This window comes from Myiozetetes cayanensis, unplaced genomic scaffold, assembly GCF_022539395.1.
Source record: "Myiozetetes cayanensis isolate MyiCay16 unplaced genomic scaffold, myiCay2020 scf5-8, whole genome shotgun sequence".
NCBI lineage: Eukaryota > Metazoa > Chordata > Aves > Passeriformes > Tyrannidae > Myiozetetes > Myiozetetes cayanensis.
The window spans coordinates 26536430-26558888 of NW_026087742.1; the positions used below are offsets into that span (position 1 = coordinate 26536430).

Here is a 22459-nt window from a genome sequence, read left to right on the forward strand (position 1 = left end):
AGATATTTATTTGAGGTCATGGGTATGACAGTCCAGTTCACTTCACTGCTTTTGAAGATATAATCTGAAGATACCACCTTGTGACATTTTAAAAAAATAAAACCAAATTCCTGTCAAGCAGGCCAAATAACTTTGTGTCCTACTTTACCTGTATAATTTAATGTAAGCAGGCTTACATTTACTTTTACATATACTCAAATGTGTGAAGCTTCTCACAGTAGTGTAGTGGTACCTTTGAACTTCCCAGCTTCTCAGCAGTCTTCCCTTTAAATGTAGGTAATGCATTCAGCTTTTGCTCTTAGATGAGGTGCCTGAATATGGCTCCTTGCTTCAAATCCTATTCATATTTTAATTAATAGTATCTGTAAACACCTGTAGCTTCTTTTTAAAAAGAAGTGTCACAAAACCCCTCCTTGCTTCCATTTATCCCAGTGTGCATTAGTGACCCTGTGAGGCAGCGTGATGTGACCAACACGTCTTTCTGTACACAGCACTCACTGGCTCAATCCCTCTGAGACTTGCCCTTTTCTTTCAGAGCTCTCTCATTGCATCTCGCTCCTTAATGGTCTGGAACTAAACCAAAATATTCTAAATGGCCAAATTACTTCTAACCGTAATCCACACTCTCATGTTTCTAAAGAGTAATGTTTAAAAAACTAGTTGTCCCTTTGGTCACAAGTTATAACTAAGCATTTTCATTGGCCTCAAAGGTTTTGACCTAAGAGATCTGTACTGAAACTGTGCTGTCTGGTCTTTGAGATATAACCTCAGAGCTGAACTTCATTTGGAAGTCAACCAAAGATGTCTGGAGAAGGTGAAGTCAAGTTGAATAAATGAAGTTTTTAAGACTTAATCCTTAGCTGTGATATCTTTAGAAATTCTGATCCCAGGTGAATCAGATAAAACTCCTGAAATGGAAGTAATGTGGCTTTGTTCATTCAGCTTTGAAAAAGTCAGCCATAGCTAACATCAATTTTGAAAGCAATTAATTTAATCCAGCAATTAAAAATCTCAGAGACTGAAAGTTTTTGATTTCATGAAGCTTATCTTCAGAAATCTTCCCCTTGGTAATGGAAACATTTCTCAAAGCATTTCAAAATGGAACTTAAGTGAAACATAAAATTCAGCATTTCATCTAGAATCTGTTCTTGGGCAGGCTATTTTCCCACGCTTTTCCAGTTTTGGGGCCTGTTGCTTTTCCCAATGGATCTCAAGAATAAAAGCATTGACACTTTCCTGTTTTCAGATGTAACTCAACACAAAACTGCAGACTAACTGCTATCCTGACCCATAGTGTGTTCCAAGGAAGGGCAGGTTTCAATTCATGAAATATTCTGCCATTCCAGCTGAATTATCCTAAAACGGGGCAGTCTCACAGACACAAAATTGATTACCTGTGCAACTTTACAGGAGAAAACACAGTAAAATTTGAGAATAATGTGTATCAAAGATATTTTCTTCCTGCTGCTTTCCACAAAGAAGTTTCTCTCTTTTCTTGATAAGCAGTCATCCTGCATCAGCTTCTTTCCTTGCCAGCCCATTCAGTGCCCGAAACGGGGACTCCCAAGTTCTGAAGCACATTTGCACCAATCCCCTGCTCTGGGTTAGCTCAGGTGCACAGGTGCCAGATAGTCAGAAAACTCAGCTTCTCCATTTTAGAGAAGAGAGGAAGCTTCAAGAAACAGTTTCAATTTCACAGGCCAGCTCTGAGGGCATCTTCTGAGTTGGTGTCTAAAGCAAATATATGAGAGTACCTTAATAATGAGAAAGGTTACTCCTTCAATGAAGGCACTGAAATATCTAATTAACAAGTTAGCAGTTTACAGTAGGATTTACATTTATAGCATGTCTCTGTTCTCTGATATAAACAGGTTGACTGTTCTCTCTCTCACAAAGTGAAGTATGTGATGTGAGGCCAGATTTCCCCGAGCAGAGCTCCTAGGCACCCGTGCATCCAGCAGTATGCCAGTGCTGTGGCTCAGCCTGCTCTGCCTGCCTAAAGCCATGAAGAGCTGACACAGAGAGTATCCCTGAGCCCAAATCCCTGGCAGCATTACACTCAGCACAGGCTTAGCAGACACTGCCATCTGCATTCAGAAACATGTCAGAGGAGCCCAGAAGGAAACCTGGTAGGTGAAGCTTTGTGTCAGAGCATTTGCTCAGGCATCACAAGATCCAGGTTTAGGGTTCTGAGCAGAAGGGACAGGCCAGAGCCAACACTCCAGACATGTGCTGTCTTTCAACTTTCAGAGATTTTAAGGGATTTTGAAGAGTTCATCTCATCCTCACAACCTCTGAAGTGAACTCCCAAAAGTTATATAAACCAGATCTAAACCCCATAGCACAAATATGCCTCTTCTGTAACCACCGAAGACAAAAACAGAATTTTCCAAATTTAGTAGGGTGCAAGAAGCAGCATAAGTCACTTTTACCTTTTGTGTCTGGAATTCTTCACTCTGCCTCAGTCCTAGACTCCTCTCTGCTGTTTCTCTCTTTCTCACTGTATTTTATTTATATTTTTATTTTTGCTCCCCCAGGTATAATTTTCGAGGCTTTCGCTGGCTCCAGGCTATGATCTTTGCCATAGAAGAAATAAACAGTAGCCCTACTCTCCTTCCCAACATGACCTTGGGATACCGGATATTTGACACTTGTAATACAGTCTCTAAAGCCCTGGAGGCCACACTGAGTTTTGTGGCCCAGAACAAGATAGACTCCTTGAACCTGGATGAATTCTGCAACTGCTCAGAACATATCCCTTCCACCATTGCAGTCGTGGGGGCAACCGGCTCTGGCATCTCTACTGCTGTGGCCAATCTGCTGGGACTCTTTTACATACCTCAGGTACGCTTCCACCTCGCTTGTTCAGGTTCCAGAAGTGGTCTGCCTCTCTGCTCTGCAGAGATTAAATAAAGATTGTTTAATCTTTGCCATTTCCAATAGAACTTCATGCAGAAAAACAGTACAAAATGTGGGGAGTTTCTTAATGGTAGAAATATGTCTTGCTAGCATTCAGCAGTCCCCAAATACAAAGGTTACCAAGCAGACAATAATTTGGCCAACAGCAACTCAGTCTAGGAGGACTAGAATTGTCTAGAGTGGCTTAGTCTATGAATACAGCTATTACAGATCAGTCACTGACAGTTCCCAGACCTGACAGATTAGTTGTGTTGTTACTTCACAATGGTGACTCTAGTCCTGTCCAGCTCCCACAGAGCCCACTTAAGGCAGAGCTCAGTCGTTTCTAGCTACTCTTGAGACCTCTCAGCATCTCTGATCATTCAAGTAGGTGACCTGTGAAGCTGTTTCTTGTGCTGGTAAGGTGCTGTGGAGGTTTGCTCTGAGCTGACCTGCTTTTTTTTGCCCTAGGGCCTCCAAAACAGGGTTTGTGTAAACATCTGGATATGCACTCTCTTATCCTGAGGTGTGGAGATGTAGTTGTGCCAGCTCCTTTATTGCAGCATATTTCTAGCTGCATTCTGACTTTACTGGGGCCAGTACTGGCATCTACATTCCCATCCATTTGTTTAACAAGCCTGTTGCTCTGCCAAGGCTGGCATATTATAGCTTAATGTTGTTGCTCTTGATTTTAGATTTCTATACTAAAGACAACTTTGGAAAAAGTGCTTAGCCTTACCCATTTACGTGTTACTTTGAATAACCTAACATTTCCAGTTCCTTTTCTCAAATGAATACAGGTGCCAGAGCTCACAAGAGTCCTTATAACAACAGTGTGTGACAATGCACTCTCAGTCTGTCCTGAGAGATATATCTTTACTTCAGCCAGGGCTCCAGTTCCCATCTCCACAACAAATGAAGAAGGAAGGATTCGTGATTGTCTGGGGCTCAGTAATATATCTTGTCTATTTAATCTTATCAATCTGACTCCCTTGCAGGAGTCTAAAAAACTGAACACTTGGTCTCTGAGTAGAGCAGGAATGGTTTAAGCTGAGACCAATATGCGCTCTCCAGGTATTGCCCAGAGTAGCATTGGAAGTTAGCATGTAATAAACACTGTGATGACATTCTAAGGGATATTGTTGATTTACACATAACGTTTCCAGGTGAACAAGGGCAGCCAAGAAAGGTCAGTGGGTTTGACTGAACATGACAGATGTTTGCAATTCTCAGGCTTTCCATTTGAAGAGGGAATGGCGTTTGTGCTGTGATGCAGTAGCCTTACCCAGAGGCTGCAGAAATGGATAGAAGTCAGGAGGTTCAGTTCTGACATGAAATCAGCCAGATGGTTAAGTGTGACAACTGCCTTTTAAACTGGGAGTTGCTGGGCAGAATTATCTCAGCCATTTATAGCAAGGCCATTAGTAAATTCATGTTAATTAGGCCCTGTATTTCAGTACGACTCTGTTGTTTCTCAGTATGTCACCTCAGTGTACACTTAACAGCACATGTGGGAGTGGGATACCTTGCATGTACCTCCTGGCAAGAGCTTGTAGAAGGTGACAGTAGCACTGGCCAAGAGCCTGTCCAAGGGAGAGTATAGTTCTGTGAAAGGAGAATTTGCTCCTGTGGCCCTTGAAATGGAACTAGGAGACGTACTTTTCTTACTTCTTGGAGAGACATTAAAAACAGAGTTTAAGGAGGAGATAGGATTTTCTGTAAATTTCCACTTTGTACAAAATGAACTGTTTATAGAAGATTTTTACAAATGAGAATCTCTCCTAAAGAATTCGGATACCAATCTCTAAATGCAAAGATAAGTGAGTTTCAGAAGTTCTCCAGATCTTTAAACTATTATTATCCGGGGGTTTTATTTTTTTTCCTACTTGTAGGAAATTTAAATTATATCTTAAGAGCATACGGCACTTGTTCTGATTAGGAAAATAAATAGTTCTTGATAGCTTTAGAAAAGGAAATAAAATCCAATTTTAACCATAAAACAGTGGCTTATAAAGCATGGAATGCCTACTGACTTCTTTGCTGATTCTGGCCAGCAATCAGGAAATAACTGCTAAAGCAGCATTAACACTGTGAAGGATCAAGGGAACTGGTATACATTGCATTTTTCTTACATCAACTGGCAGGGACTGTATATAAAATATGGCACCTGATGGAGCCTATTTAAGAATGGGACAGATGTCAGAGCCAAGGAGAGATAGAGTATATTCAGAATAGCACTACCACCCTGCTGTCTCCTCTCTTGTTCAAGAGAGAGAAAGCCTACAGTTTGTCTTAATTATGTGCGTTGCCCTCATTTATCTACAAGATAAATTCTTTTTATTTCTAGATTCAGCAGGAAGTGCAGCAAGGTAGGGCAGCTGTGGTTCCCCTCTTTGCCATTCCGCTGACCTAGTGCCAGTTTCTCTCTCCTTCAGATCCTTGACCTTGCAGGGGGACACAAGCTTGCTCCAGCCTCTCAGGTCCAAGCAGCTGCTTCTGTGCGTGTGTCTCTGTAAGACAGGCATAGCTACAAGAACATACAGGCTCTCAGGGTGGACCATGTGCAAACACAGACTAAGAATATGTAGCTGCAGTGTGGTGATCAATTCTCTCTTTGCCCCATCTGAGGTTAAACAGGTTGGCAGTGACTCCAGGTAAATGTAGGCAATTTATTTCTAGGCACTTCACTTTATGGTGTGTTTTGCTTGTTTACTGCGCTCTCACAGGTCAGCTATGCCTCATCCAGTCGTCTCCTGAGCAACAAGAACCAGTTTAAGTCCTTCCTCCGCACAATCCCCAATGATGAGCATCAGGCCACAGCAATGGCAGACATCATCGAGTACTTTCGCTGGAACTGGGTGGGGACAATCGCAGCCGATGATGACTATGGCCGGCCAGGGATTGAAAAGTTTCGGGAAGAGGCAGAGGAGAGAGATATCTGCATTGATTTTAGCGAGCTCATCTCCCAGTACTCGGATGAAGAGGAGATCCAGCAGGTGGTAGAGGTCATCCAGAACTCCACAGCAAGGGTGATTGTTGTTTTCTCCAGTGGCCCAGACCTGGAGCCTCTCATCAAAGAGATTGTCAGGCGAAACATCACTGGCAAGATCTGGCTGGCGAGCGAGGCCTGGGCCAGCTCTTCTCTAATAGCCATGCCGGAGTTCTTCCGTGTCATTGGCAGCACCATCGGGTTTGCACTGAAGGCAGGACAGATCCCAGGCTTTCGTGAGTTCCTGCAGAAGGTGCATCCCAAAAAGTCCACCAACAACGGCTTTGCCAAGGAGTTTTGGGAGGAGACTTTTAACTGCTATCTCCCTGATGGGTCCAAAAATTCTCCAGCTTCAACTTCCTTCCATAAGGGCCATGAAGAGGGACTGGGAGCTGGAAATGGAACGTCTGCCTTCCGACCTCCGTGCACAGGGGATGAGAACATCACTAGTGTGGAGACACCGTACATGGACTACACACACTTGCGGATATCCTATAATGTGTATTTGGCGGTATATTCTATTGCCCACGCCTTGCAGGATATATATACCTGTACCCCTGGGAAAGGACTCTTCACTAACGGGTCCTGTGCGGACATTAAGAAGGTTGAGGCATGGCAGGTAAGTCCCTCTTTTATGTGCCTGTGCAATATACCTGCAGAAAAAAAGACAAGCTGTTCCAGATGCCTTTCAGGGTGTCTTTCATAATCCTGTGTATCAAACACAGCATAAGGCTCCCTGGTCATTGTGTATTGCTGTGTGTGAGTTAGGTGCATGCTCCCACCCCACAGGAAACGTAAGGTAAGTTGTGTTAGGTTTGCCTGCAGTGAAAGGGGCTTAAACCAAGTTAAATTTTCTTGCATTCGCTGCGGGCCAAAAGTGCACACACAGACAATTACCACAGCCTGGCTGACGCAAGGTAACTTGATCATATATTGAGCCTTACATAAACAAGAGGGCCTGGAGAGAGCACATAAACAAGGAAAACAGTTTTTAGAGTTCATTTTCTTTGGCAAGCTTTACGTCTTTTGCAATCCCATAGCAATTTTCCATACAGGCTGTACTTTTTCCCCACAGTTTTAAGCTTATATAGAATCAAACAAAAGCAGGTTGAGCAATGAAGGAAAATAACGTGTGGCTATTGGGCAGAAAATAGACAGCTGCTTTGATTTGGCAGTGATATTTGTGAACTGATAAAATGGTACTAGTGACTTTGTCACATTTACCCATTCATTCAGTGCATTCTGTGCTCTGGCACATGGATGGTATTCTGGTATTTTGTCTTCTGATCCTTTGTGAATACTCTGTACCTTACCATATGTTTGATCATGCTCTTCAGTATGGTATTCAGTACATGGTTTTAATATCTACTGCATTCTTAAAGAACACAATTAGCATGGGCTATCAAATGACAATATGGCAAATATGTAGCAGATTCTGTTTGCCCCATCCTGGTCATCATAAAAAACTTGGGTTCAAACACGCCTGAAATCAAAACAACACAGGTGAAAGAAAGGAGGATCATATCTCCATTTGCATGGGTAATTTCCTCTCTTTGGGATTGTCTAACCAAAACAAAAGCTCTCCTTGCCACAGACTGCAGATATTGAGCCAACATTTGCATGTGGGAAAGGCAGTTCATTCCTGTCTTGTCTCAGTCAACTCAAAAACACTAGTCAGATCAAAGGCTTTGTCTTGGCATTTATGGGAAACTATTGCTCTAGGTACCTAATCAGGTTTACCAAAAACACTTTACTCAGAGTTGATGAGTGCAGGGTTTGACCCTGGTTTAGAGGAATCTGGTGATTGATGGCTCCCTCTGTGGGTTTCTGTCTTCCAAAGCTATTCTTCTTTTCAGGAAAATACTGGCAGAAGTGGGCGAGACACAGATTTAGCTTTCCCTGTGTCACTGAAAATGATCCAGAATAAATGTAGCTTTTATTCATTCCTTTATACCTTGTCAGCTTGGAAGGTAAAGTAGGATATTCATGCCATTGCTAAATAAAATAAGGTGTTTGTTGAAGATTCCACAACTGGGAAAAATGACCTCTCATTTCTGTGTTGCTTGTCTGATGCTGAAGGATATATGTATCAAAATGTAAAGCATCCTGCTGATCCAGGCTTGTCCAAAAGAAGGGAATCAGCATCAAGAAGGAATATGTGGGGAGTAACACAAGTGGGTAGGAATAGGGAGTGCTACAAAGCAACAGGCTATACTTGAAATGACTACCATTAAATCGTGTCGGCTATCAGGCATATTTGATATTTGTGCATTTTTTTCGCTTCATTTCAAAATCAAACACATGAATAGCAGGTTAGTACCAAATCTGTGTGCACACCTACTTCATACCAGGCATTGCAGCTCATTACCCTCAGGAAGCTTTCCTCAGCCCTGGGGGTAATGAGTTCGCCTCACAAACGAGCATCCTCCAGCATCTCCACAGAGATGTTTTCTGACAGCCAGGCAGAAGAAAAACTTTCTGTTATAGTCAATCTCATTTGCAGAGGTCCTTCTGCCAGTTGTCACCACCCTTTCCCTTTCTCGCAATCAGCTCAAAGTTTTCTTGATGAGAAGTGACCTGAGAGAGCAAGGACAGGGTAGGAAGCCTCCATACCTGTGACTGGAGGCAGCAGCTGCTAATAATGTCTGCAATTACTGGCCAGGGAATGTGTGGTACAGATAAAGCAAACCTGGTGAACTTGCTGGCTCCATTAGCCTGAGCTCCTGTCCAGAGCAGCCCTTGCCAGCGGGAATGTTGGCTGGGGAGGATAAATGATGAGTTCTACAATTTAATTACGTACCATTTAATTTTGTTGCCTTTCAATGACATTATCTTATTAACACATAGGAGTTTTTATTGCTGTCTGTTAATTGCTAGTTTTATGTATTATAATAGAAACCTTTTGGAGGATGTGTCATATCCAATTTGTGAAGGATGCTTTTGTGGGTCTGTATATAAAACCAGCTTTTTTAGCTCAGTGATCAGTTTGTTTGAACTGGACAGCAGGAAGCCTAGCACAGAATTACTGTTTTTTAAATCGAGTGCAGTTCTCCTATTCAGAATTTACCACCTACAGTTTAAGAAGGCTCTCAGTGTGGAGAGCAATGGATTTTTCTGTGTCTCCTGATCTTAAATATCAAATACTACCAACTTTTATCTCTACTTATTTATAGCTACTTGTGTGAGAAGCTGCTTAGTCATTTTCTCCACACGAGTCAGTGATCTGTGACAGACCCTGTCTATAAACCCAGTCTTGCTTCCTTTTGTTTTACCAGCACCTCTGAGCTGGCTGTGATAATCCCCACCAGAGATGGGACTGGCCAGCCCAAGCTCTCAGGCGTCCCCAGCATGTTCAGAGATGCAGGCACAAGCCAGGATGATGAGCAGGGAGGACAGCTTCCCTACTGTGCCTGGAAGAAGCCGTGCCACTCACTTTGCATGCAGAGCAGCCCAGGGGGTTCAGAGTCCTTTTTCTGAAAATGGGAAAGCTGGCACTTTGGAACTCTACAGAAAACTGCAGACCTTAATAGGATGTCTGTGCTGCCCTTACTCTGAGCAATCTGAGCAGTCTTGTTTTAAGAATCTACCCTACCGCAAGGCAAAAGATAATCCAGGTGCACATCTTTGCAAGATGCCTGCAAAGAGCAGATAATATTTTCTCCGTGTGCCATTGTCGTGTCCTGCACAATATTGAACAAGATCAGGTCAATTACTTCTTTTTGCAGTGTTTTGTTCAGGTAACAAAAAGGTACAGGGAAATTCAGAACAAAGTATATAAATTCTGTCACTTTTGGACGAGGCGAAATTTTACAAAAAGTGCTAAGAATTAAAGTTCATGACTGCACATAGTGCAAGAGAAAGAATCCTCTTACAGATCTCCAATACCTCTGGCTGCCCATTTTCTTCTCCTGGTAGGTTGTGACTTTTTAAGAGACTGTATTGAGTCAAGCTAATTCTGTGTGTTCCTTTCATTTGTGACTCATCTCCCTCAAACAGAGGCTCTTCCATAAACTGCAGAATAGTGGTGGGAAGGTATGGCAAGAGATAGGACATGGGCTCAGAACTGCTGTATTGATAATGCCTCTTTGTCAAAATTCCCTGCATCTTTGGCCTGTTTCTCCATAACAGCTTAAACAGTCTGCTTTTGAAGCCCTTCTTTTGTAATATGTTCCCTGACAAGATTTTCAAAGTCCCTCAAGTTCCTTCATTTTCTTCATCTCTGCCCATGTGGCTATTTCCGTGGTCACTTCTAACAGCAACTCTGTATGGTCTTTTTTCACTTCTCCTCTGAGCATTTACAGAAGGCTGTCTGTGTCTCTGTCTCATTTCAAACACTGTGTGGTCCTGCAAAAAAAATAGGGAGAAAACTAGTAGGGAATCCTAATCTGTCCTTCAAAGCAAATATTTGCTACTTCATCTTATTTCCGTGTGAGAAGAGGAAAGACCTGTCCTTTCTTCAGACATAGTTCACTCAGTTTCTGCTCTTTCATTTGGATTCTTGATGATTGGTAACAAGCAGCTGATGGGCCTCTTCTTCTGTCTTTCAGTAAAAGCATTGCAATTAAATGGGCAAAATAGGCTCCCAGGGATTCAAGAAGGCAAAGGTGCACAGTCACAGGGTCATGGAGCAGAGCATCCTTGGGTTGACTCCTAGGCAATTTGCAGGTTGTGGTTACATAGTGGACTGTGAACTTTGGCATGAGCGAAAAATGAGAGCTCTTCTACGTACCAAGGCAAAGCATACTGCACTGGCTGAAAAATGTATTGTGCTAATAATTAGTAGGTTATACACATGCTCATGTAAATTATTCTATGCCTAAAAATCTGATTGACCTCACTTAGAGAAAAGCTGCCATATGCTGTTCCACAAAACAAAAACAAATACAAGTTTGCTTCACCTAGCAACATCTAAAGTCCTTTATTACACCTGTGCACCTCCCAGCCAACAGTTCCTTCCTCTGTGCTGGTGATACACATTATGAAGAGGTAAAAATGGATTGGTGCCTTCTCTAGCTTCACATTTAGGTATGTCTGGCTGGCTGGAAATTGACTCTGCAAGGCTTTAAAGAAGTAAATGATGCCTTAGATGACATACGTCTCTCCAGACCTTTGAACCTAATGGCTTATCTAATCAATTTTTGTGCCTGTTAAACTGTAGAGGCCTGTCTGAACAGTTCAAAAACAGCTGCTTTGGTATTAGGAATTAAACAGTATCAGAACAGCTATTGACTGTGGCTGGTTTGAAAATTAGTCATTTGGGAAGAATTGCAAGGAAGACAGAGGAAGCTGCTGAATATCAGGCAATTGCAAAACTTCACCTAGTCTTCATTACAAATGCACTGGAGATAATATTTGTTATGAACAGAAAGCAAGCAGTGTGCCTTTGTTGCAGGAAACCAAATTGAGGGGCAGACAACTTGAGCCACACACAGAAACATGAGTCAATAGAGCAAACACAGCTATTTCCCCACAAGGGCAATAACAGATGATGGGTTATTCATCAATTTGGAGATAACAGCTTGCCATCAGCAGAGAACATCACTTGTGAGATCTTCAACTAAGCAGACAACAAATGGAGTATTATTTAGATGCCTCTGCAACTAAAGGGAGAAAGACTTAACTGGACCTTAGTAGAGCAGGGGGTCAGAGTGTCACTAGTAGAAAATGTTCTGGGAAACCACTGTCTTGACAAGGTTGCTAGAAGAAGGGTGAATGAATTGCATGCAGCACAGTCTGTTATGAAGAAAGGAGTTGTGGTTATTAATTACTTGGTAGAAAACAGATGAGATTCTTTTGACTTGGGGTACTACACAGTGCCTGCTGACAAAACCCACAGTATTCTTGTCTGCCCCCAAGGATGCTGAATTTTTCATAGAAGTTATTTTTATATAGTCATTTATATGCTGCATTGCAACAAAAGCTGTATTTGAAAAGAAGTGTTTTCTTATATTTATGAAGCTCATTTATGCAGTACCTCAGTCACTTGGGGAAAAGAAGTCAGTTTTGCAGCCTGTGGTGGGAATTACCAAGACATCAGACACCAGTATCCTCTACAAACTTGTGCCCAAACACAGTAAAAGTGAATCCACTGGGATGTTAGTTGACCACTGATGGGACAATGACTGTGTTTACCACAGATGCCCACTCTGAATGTCCAAAACAGTTGTATGAGTTCAATCAACTCAGTGTGACTATAGGAAACTTTGGGACTCTTTGTTTTGTTTTTTTTTCCATGGGTAGTAGTTCTTGTCTAGATTATAAATAACCATTAAGCTTGGATTTCATGAATTACTCCGGTTTTGTTAGTGTGCAGAACCAGTTGGTTCTCATTCTAACAGAGGCAGCTAACCCAACCACTGAAGTAATTCATCGTATTGTTCCAAATAGTCAAGAAATTACAGTCAAAAGCTATGACTTCCTCCTGGCCTACTGAAAGGCAGTGTTCTGCAAAGCAGTATCAGCGGTGTTCTGTGCAGGATGCAGCTTCAGACCTCACTGGGACTTTGAAGAGACTGATCCATAAAGGGCTGTTAGAAGACGGAGACAGCAAATGGGTGCAAAGGGACACATATAAAGCTTTGTTCTCTGCACAGCTGGGTAGAGACAACATTAAACACCTCCCAGAAAGGACATTTCAATCAGACTATGATTACACAAGACAACATATGGGAACTGTGCTACTTGAAAACACTGAGCTTGTAGGATAACCTTTGGCTCTATTATTTATAGCTTTAATAATTGGACAAGTATTTTTGTATTATTTAGTATTAAATTTAGACTTAATAAAAAGAGTCCTATCTTAAGCTGTTATATACTTTACCATAACAGTTATTTTGCAGTATGATGACCTTCCAAGAGCATTAAAACATTATTTACTCAGTCAGGAGTTCTGCCAATAGATTCTTCACCATTTGTACACAGAACTCTGGGCCATTGTACCCAGTCGACTTCTCTGTATTATATTTACTACAAGTGAAAAACAAAGCAATTAGACTAGGTGGCTTTGATTTTTTTTGTATTGTGGCTGCAAGTAAAGACAGCAGCATGCAGAATACAGTACAAAATATCATCTAACAGGACTGACAATTAGCTGTCAATGTACCCTGTCTTTGTCTGTCCAGAGACCATCTCTCTCCACAAAACCTTAACAGACACCCAAAAAATGTCACTTTCCAAATGATCATGAAACCTTTCATATAATAAAGTATGTAAATTTATGCCACGTTCAGGAAAGTAAGTAATCTTGATCCAGCTAAGGAGTGCCTCACATCAAATGTAAAACCCAGGTATTTCACTTCTGAAGGGCTGTGTTTGACAGCCAAACTTTTGTTTAGCAAGATTTATTTTCCCCAAAGACATGCTGACTAGTAGACCTTTTTTTTAATTAGTATGATCCATGGCAGGTCACATCTCTTGTCACAGATCATGTCTGATTTCCAGTTGGGATTTAACTGACCTTTAATTTCATTGGTTCTTACTTGGCCTTGCTCTATTAGATTTAAAAGTCCAGATGAAGTATGCATCATTTTTCTCCATACAGTATTTATGCACAAATTATTCCTCACTCTTACCTTGATAATTTAAACAGAGTGGGTTTATCTTATAACTAAGATACATTTCCTGCTTTACTTCTGTATCTTGTCCATTTACACATCCTTCTTTTTGGCATATATTTAGTATTCCTTCAACAGAGTCAGCACAGACAGACAGTGAAAAAAAATCCCACATTTGCATACTCTTATTACTTCCTCGTTTGTAGGAGCACAAAGTACACTAGCTTTCCTTGCCACAGCAGGCAATGGAAAGGTCACATTAAGTTGCCAGTAATACTTTGCAGCATGTGGTACCCTTTCTGTGCCTGTGGCTTCAATTTCTTGACTTCATGCATAAGTCTGAATTTCAGTGTATTAAACACAGATGTTTGAAGGTCGTATGGGGGAAATGCTTTGTCTTGAATATTATTTACTGTTACCTTAATCCATGAATTTTCTGCAAATTTTCCCAGCAGTGTTTTGTATCTGCTCCCAGAGTATTGATGAACACACTGGGAAACAGTGAGCTGTTTACTGAGGCTGGAGGAATTCCCCACAAACTAATGATCTGTCTCTGTTCATATCTGTTGGGCAATTCTTGATCCATGAACAGATGCTTTACGTTAAGCATAAAGCTCAGATATTTTACTTCTGAAGGGGTGTGTTTGCCAACCAAATTTGGATTTAAGATCTGTTTCCCTCAAAACTAATTGCCTGCAGCAATGATGTTTCTGCCCTATAGTTTTGTATTAATTGATCCTCAACCCTAAACTCTTGTTTTCCCACTGGTTTTCCTGTGATTGATGTCAGACTAACCAGCTTTTGGTAACAGAGGACATCCCTCCACCTTTTACGATATTGTCTTTGCTTGGCAGCTGTTGCAGCCCACCAGAGGTTAACTGTGGAGCAGCCCACTGGGCAGAAATCCAAGCCTCTGTAAGAGGAGTTAGCTGTGATTCATGCTCTTCACAGACCGTCACGGAGGGGAACTTAGGGCACACTGTTGGGAGTGCAGTACATGTGCATGTATAGCAGAAAGGTGGATTGGAATTGCTGTATTGAATTTATATTATTGCAAATAACAAACTGACTTTGTCTTTCAAAGCCAGTGGCATTTTTATGTGTGTATCATAAACCTACTGTATTAGTGTTCTTTTTATTACTTACAGTGTGCTGTGATGAGCTGTATGGTTCTGTCAGCCTTTTAGATCCGATTTAAATTGCTCAAGCTACTTTCTAATCTCTTTTTAAGGACCTTCTACCTCAGTTAATGTCACATTATGGCTCCAAAAGAAGTGCCCTTGGGATAAGAATGTCCGTGGTTTTTTTCTGATAGCAAGGGTAATTCATTTGGCTCTCCTGTTCCTCCTTAGCTCTCTCTTTAGCTTTCTATCCTCTTTAGCTGTCTCTTAAAGGCTTATGTCTTGGGGATCAGGCACACCTGGCGCCTTTCAATATCTTCAGTATGTTCAAGGAACTTATTGATATGTTTCCTGGTCGTTTTTTTGTTCTTTGCTCTCCAGGTGTTTTTATGTTCTACTTTCTGTTAGTATAACACTTGTGTTTCGCAGCCTTAGCTGGAGGATCTGTGATGGATTCGTGCTTTTAGAGCACACCATAACTGCTTTGAGCTTTATTTGTGTGATGAGGATAGCAACTCCTTAATTAATGAGCTTTTATTTTAATGAACACAGACAAAATTCAGTATAAGCTCGGGAATTATGGTCTGTAGGTGATTGCGTTTGAAACTGCAGCTGTGCACAGGACCAGCAAGAGTTGTGGAGGATCTTCAGAAAACAAAATATCTTGGTCCCACCCTGTGTCCTCCTAACTGGTGATTAAATCAGTCTGGAAAAGCAGCCATGCAATGCCAGAATGCTTTAAGATCAGTTCTTGATTCCTGTGGGTACCTCTGTGACTCATCAAACAGGTCTTTAAGAAGCATTTTAGACCCAGATCTGTAGTGTAACTGAGACATCTACAAACACCAGTAAATACCTATTGGGTTTTTCTGAAGTATCTCAGTCAGACCTGACTTGTGCAGCTTCTGTTGTGAAATCTACTAGGCTTGTGCTTTTGTTTTCTTTCTGAACATCTTTGTAAATATAGTAGTGGAGTAAATCTGACCCTAAATCAAATTAGTCCCAATTTATATCAGATGCCATTTTGAAATGCTTGCCTTTAACATTGATTTGCTTGCTCCTACTGCTGTAGCAGCTATTAATTTACTTCTGTCACCCTTCACTGTCAAGAAACTGTCAAAGCTGTTGCAGTTTTGAATCATCAGAGCGGTGTTCCTTGACTGCTGGCGAGAAGACCACATAAGCTATCCCATCAAATTAATCCCAGTTACAGGCAGTAAAATTGGTCCTTGTCATAGGAAACTAGGCTTCCTCAGCTTTCCAAGCAGACTAAGCACTCACAGCACAGCATGAGACACAGGAAGCTCCAAGCACCCTCCTCTGAGCAGCAAGTAATGTGTTTCCAACACAGTCCACCTGAGTTCCTTCCTCTCCCAAGTTCTGCGAGTTTCTATTGGAGAGTCTGCTGCTTTCTCACAAAGAAAGGACAAAATGTATGCATGGCTCTACACATCAGCACCTTTGCTGCCACTCCTCAAGGAGAGGGCAATGGCCAAGGGAAAAGGTGGAGGAAGATGCAGCTCTCATCTGCCTCAGGATCTCATATCCTTGGCAGAAGCAGAGCAGAAACAATTATCAGTTACAATATGACAATTAGCACATCTCATCATGTCAGCTTGATGTCCTGTACTTCTCTGGAGACCTGAATAAAGTCAGTTGCCTTTGCAGGGTCAGGGGTCTCTGCTTCTCTGAGAATATATCACTCCTTTCCCACAAATCACTAAATGTGTCATAAACAAATAATTCCACATTCTCATTTCTCTTAAAGTCAGAAATAGAAGTCAGACTGACGATCAAAGAGCTATCATCACCACCTCTGGACCTTTCTAATCTTCCTTTAGTTTTATTCTTTTTCTCTGATCAAGTGACTAGAACTAACTGCATTTTCCAGGAGAGACTGTACTATTAATGTATATATTAGCACCATATTTTCAGCATAATTTTCTTTCTTACTTTAAGATCCTAATATTTTGTTTGCTCTCTCAAATGCATAATGCATGGAGTGTTTTCACTGAGCTGCCTACAATAATGAACAGGTCTTTGTCTTGAGTGGTTAGTTAATTTTCTTCAATAAAGATTATAAATAGCTTAAATTGCTACTTCTAACATATGGTACATTGTTTTTGTCAAACACATTTAGCCTCCAGTCATGTTATCCAGTGACCTACCCTAGATTCACAAGGAAGTCCTTCAGTTCTTATCAAGGCGTAACAACTTCCAATGTTCTTAAATTATTCTCTTAAATTATCTCTCAAAGAATAGCTTTGTACAGCTATTCTTAAGTCTTGAACTGAACTCTTTCTTTCACCCCATTTTTCAAGTCACTGGCAGATCTAGCATTTCTTCAGAGCTAGGACATTCACCCCATCTTGCCAGATTTTCTTTGCAGTATTGTCAGTGAATCTGTGGCTGACTATCAATGTTCTCTCTCTTCAACTCTTTGACACCAGCCCTTCTTCCAGAGTTTATCTCCCTTTGTTCATCTGCACTATTGCCAACATGACAGTTTCAATCCCAGAGTATAGATCAGGCCTTGTACAGCAGGTCTTGACTAGTCTTCATTGTTTTGGCATGAAGTGTTCAATATCCCAACTGCAGACCAGATACTTCTTGTGCATGAAGCTGGATATGTGTAACAGAAAGGCATCCAAATTTTGGGGGGGGATGTTTACAGCCAGAATCACAGCTCTGTTCCTGGGTCCCTTTCAGTCTCTCCCCTGAGTTACCCTTTTAGTGAAAAATAGTCACTTCAGAGCAGAAAACCAATAGAAAACAGGGAGCTTAGGTGGAATCTGGTGACCAGTGATATGACCCGAGGGAATGGCATGAAGCTGTGTCAGGAGAGGTTTAGGTTAGATATTAGATGAAAAAAGGTCCTTCACTCAGAGAGTGGTTGGGCACTGGAACAGGCTCCCCACGGCAGTGGTCACAGCACCAAGCCTGACAGAGTGCAAGAAGCATTTGGATGATACTCTCAGACACATGGTGTGATTCTTGGGGATGTCCTGTGCAGGGCTGGGAGTTGGGCTTCAATGTCACTTGCGGGTCCCTTCCAACTCAGGATATTCTGTGATTCTCTAAATGTCACAGGTAGTATGAGGTAATGAATCACATCCTTCACTCACTGAAGAACTCTGTTATCTTCTGAACCACTTTTGGATAAAGGTGGGATTAATGGTCTTGGCATATCCTGGCTTCTTGGTTTTAAAAACAACATGAGCACTACATGTTGTCTGCTATTGGTGTACAAAGGGCAGCAGTGAAGGAGTAGAGATTACAGAGGGGAAGGAAACTTCAGTTCCTGCTGGCAAGAAGAATGCTCTGGGCAGAAGGGTGTAATTCCTCTTCTCCCACCTCAGGCTTCTAGAAACAGGTATTACTGATGCAAGCGACTAGGGCCAACACCTTCCTGCCTGCTCAGGTCATTTGTGTCAGAACTGGTTGATGCTGTCATGACAGCACTGCCTCTAGGAGAGCCTGAGAGTTGGTCCTACATAAAAACAAGGCAGAACAAGATATTCCAAAGTAGACAATGCAGAAGGAATTAAAGATTTGATACAGAAAGTAAAAATTAGAGTTTTGCTAGCCTGTAAATGAAGATTGGCACATGGGTAGTTGGAAGTGAAAGGAAGATAGAAAAAACAATGAAAAGCTATTGCTTCAGGGAACACTCATTTTTAAAGTATTTTACAAGTGGCTCTTTCAGAACTGACCTGGGCATATTCCCTTATGATACTTGACCACTGGGTGTGACCACCCAATCCTGTGCATGACCACTGGAGTAATGTGATTGCTAAGCTCTCAAGTCCTTGCACCTATTAGGGCATTATGAAGGAATCTTCTTCATGTGCTTTATTAGGAATCCGAAGAAAGAGAGGAAAATAAGTCCTCAGCAATTCAAAATGAAAGGGAGGACTTGCCATCTTCAGTACAGTTGCCAGCTTTTTATCTTCACATTGAGCCATGAAGTGGAATTGTTGGCTGCTCTCAGCATGGGCACTCTACCAAAGCAATGAGAAAGACATTTGGTACCCATCAGTCCAGAACTGTATTACAGGCCTGGATAGAGCTAGGTAGACAGAAACTAAAACTCAGTGTGGGAAAATGTAAGTTAACTATCAAGATAGGATTCCTTGACATAGCGTTTGAAGAGGGAACTGTTTGTCTTTTATGGGGACAGACACCTATATCTGTCCAGGTTCACGCCCCTTGTAAGACCATTTGACCTAGTGAGGAAACACATCAGAAAGAAGCTGCAGAAGGAAGCCAAAGATATTAAACCTTTGACAAGATATAGAAACTAGTTAAGGACCTGTCATAGTTGAGACACTGTAAATGACAGCTCATAGCAGATCTGACGTTTATTTGCGTTTATTTAAGAATCAACAAGACTAGAACTTTTAACTACTTGGTATCACACACTCGCTTTCTCCAGAGCAAGAGAGGTCTGTCAAGGTGGAAGTCAGGGGTTCATGCTGCACAGCTCCTCTCAGTTACCCTTCTCAAGCATTACTGGCCAAGATCACCGGGCATCCCCCAGCATTTATCTCCACACATCTCCTTTATCTCCAGGATCTTTTCCTACTTCCAGTGTTTTTCATCTATATGTGATCTCCACCTTCTTCTTTCTAGCCCTGAGCCCTAGGATTTGGTTGCATCAGCCTCCTAAATGGTTATCTCCTGTCTTGTTACTAACTGGAGGATTCAGGATTTTGTTTAGTCCAGCTGCTATCAAAATGTACAACTAGCCCATACTGCTGGCAGCTAGGTTGTGCTCCAGAGGGCAAAAGTTCAGCTTTGGACATGCATGCACATGCAAAATAATCTGCTGTCTGACAGCATTCAGAATGTAAATGGGTGGTTTTGCCTGCCACTGGCCTTAACACTAGTGACACAAAGTGTATACTGTAGATCAAGGAAAGGTGGAGAAAGGAAGCTGGCAATGCAAAACAAAGGTATTAGGTGGTGTTTGTTAAAAGCCAGACAGCATCCTTCAAATAGCTGTTACGTCCAGTGAGTAAAATTGGAGAGCTCATAAACTCTGGTGGGTTAAATGTAAAAATAAATAAGGCAGACCAAAAAATAAATAACAATGAACAGGCTGTAAATGGGGTAAAAGCTCATAAATCCTTTTTTAAACACTTCAGCAGTAGGACTGTCTGTTGAGCCATAGATTATCACTGCAAAAGAAAGGTATGGCCATGATAGAAGAAAAGTGTGCTCCTCATGGACAAACTTAAGAAGGTTTGTTTATTTATTTATGGGGGACTTGCAGAGGATCTGTCTGATTGAAGTGACTACAGAAGAAACTAGGGAACACAAGAGCAAAATGAACCTTGATACTTCAGGGCAAGTGAATGATGTTCACCAAGTGTCTGCCAGAGATCACAGATGAAGTAGCTAAAGAGCTGGCTATGGTGACCAATCCCTCACTTAAAACAGCCTTAGGCACTGAGGCCTAGAAAGCTGACAGATGTGACATCAATTTCTAAACAGGTTCTGGAGGAGATCTAAGGAACTAACATAGCCCAAGTGAGCCCATTGTTAGAAGCTGTGGTAAAAAAAATAAAATATCAGGAAGGAGAAATAAAATATAGCGAGGAGGAGTCACCATGACTTTTGTAAAGAGAAGCCCTACCTCACAAACCTCCTGAAGCACTTTGAAAGCACTGAGATAAGGGAACTTATATTCATAGAGTGTGCTCAGGCTTCTTAAAGGCATCTTCTGGTAGTCTGTCACCAAATTCAGTCCTTATGTGGATAAACAGTTGGTTGAAATATAGTCAGCAAAGGATAAAAATAAATGGTGAGATCTGACTTATCACAAAAGAAATTAAAGAGATCTTTGGGGGGACTCCTTAGGTCTGTGTGAATAGTAGTTAAAAAAAACAAGTGTACTATTAAGAATGGCCGCACTAGAAAAGGTAAACAGAGTGTCCTGGGATCACTTCATTATCCCTTTGGTGCATCTTGCTTTAGTATCATGTGCAAGGCTCAAAATTGATGAAGGAGACTAGGAAAGTTTGGAGAAGGGTCAATGGAACAGCTTCTGTACAAGATGTGGCAGCATCAGATAGGGCTCATCAGCCTGAGAAAGAGGTGACTGACAAAGGTTTGTAAAATCCTGAGAGGTATGGAAAAGACAACTAGCAAACTGACAGTTCTTTGCCCACATATGCATAAAGGTCATCAAAAGAGATCAGTAGCTGCTCTGTTCCAACAGGGATGAAGTGCTTTTCTCGTAGAACGTAGATCTCCATGCTGTGGGAGGCTGTAGGTATGAAAAGTTTGCACAGAACACAAATGTGCAACATCGTGGGAGAAAAATTCACCCAAAGGTTATTGAGTACAAAGACCTGTGGCCAAGGAAGTCACTGAGCTGCAAAATGTGTAAGTGTTCAGGGGCAGTATTACACTCCATTCTGCTCCTGTATAGGTATTTGCTTTTGGCCGCAGTCAGAAACAGGTAAATGTGCTGCCAGCCTGACTAATACAACTGTATTTATGTTATGGTTTTATGATCCTCCTAAAAGAGTGGAAACTATATGACCCAGAATATGTAGCTTGGATAAAGCATGGGATGCTACAAGGTTGGGAATGGCTTAAGCAGGAATAATAAGAGGGTGAAGATAGAGGGCAGCTTGCAAGTCCTTTCTGATAATAGGTGTTTTAATTAAAAGGCATTGCTATTCAACATGAAGCCTGTGACAGAGGGGAAAAAAAAGAATGAAAAATTACTGAAAGAGACATCTGAAGACAGCAGCTTGCACTCCCCACAGGCTTCCACCAGCTACTGACAATGTATCCAAGCCACAAGGTCAACATTTCTTTCATAAACTCTTGGCTCCAGGATGTGATACACGTACCCTGACACATGTACTTGCCCTGGCTGAAGCAGGGTCTTTTAAGTTGTGGATTGAGTCCTGGTTATTTATGGTTTTATCTTTAGTTACAAAACCCAGTGACACACTTCTAACTATAAAGCCTTTAGCTAATCTTTGATAGACTGGTGTGGTTTTTGCAAGACGGTCGCCCTGTGTGTAGCAACTGTAACAAAAGAAGGGCAAGGTCTGCACATCCTTCCTGTCTATGCAGGTAGCAGTCAATCTAGCAGTGTTATCCAGTCTGGATATCCTGGTGTCGCTCAGCAGTGCTGCATGAGAGTGCAATGCTGAGTTGGAGTGAGGAGAAACGTGGCATTTGGCTCAATGTAATGACCCAAATGACAGCTGCAGCTGTCACCCTGTGGAAGGTGCTAGGAATGCAGCTTCCCTGCTTGGTACCTACACTGCTGACAGACAAGGTTCCTGATAACATGTCCAAGATTGCAGCCACGGTGCAGCTGAGGCCAAAGTGAGATGATGCAGTATAAGACAGCACTGTGGATCTGCAAACTCTGTCACCCACTCTGACCTCAGAGCTCCCTCTGCTTTGTTCTCACTGTTCCCTGATGGAGCTGGGCAAGTAGCATCTTCCTGGGAAACCCTCCAGGATGTGGGAAATGAGAGGGGAGCAGTGTCCTGTTTCCTTCCCCAGAGCAGGCAGTGCCCCAGCTCTTCAAAGCAAGGTGCCAGTGCAGAGCACCTTCTTTTGCTCTGTCCATCAGAGGGACAGGTCTTGGCTCTTCAGTGAGATCATTCCAGCTGCACTCCTTACAGGTGAGCTGATCTGCAGAGGAGGGCCAAAGAGAACAAGAAGACAGGAAAAATACTGCCTTTGCTGTCTCTCCCATTATTCAAAGACTGAATGCTGTGGCAATATTTTGATATCCTTCCATCAACATCACACAAGCTGAAAAGGTATTGCCAGCTGCATCCTGTGTAATACTATCATGATATTTCCAGAGTCTCTCAGGCTGGCATTAATATAGGCAATTAGAGAAGGGTACCTCTGTAGCT

The 22459-nt window shown here is 41.9% G+C and overlaps 1 protein-coding gene across 2 annotated transcripts in view; it reads left to right on the forward strand.

The window, feature by feature from the left end:
- The window catches only part of CASR (calcium sensing receptor), a 73685-nt gene that overhangs the window by 39467 nt on the left and 11759 nt on the right, over positions 1–22459 (forward strand). For both annotated transcript variants that reach the window (XM_050333221.1, XM_050333220.1), the window contains exons 3-4: positions 2538–2844; positions 5625–6506. In XM_050333221.1, the coding sequence (XP_050189178.1) occupies positions 2538–2844; positions 5625–6506 (1189 nt within the window). The remainder of the gene's footprint in view (positions 1–2537; positions 2845–5624; positions 6507–22459) is intronic.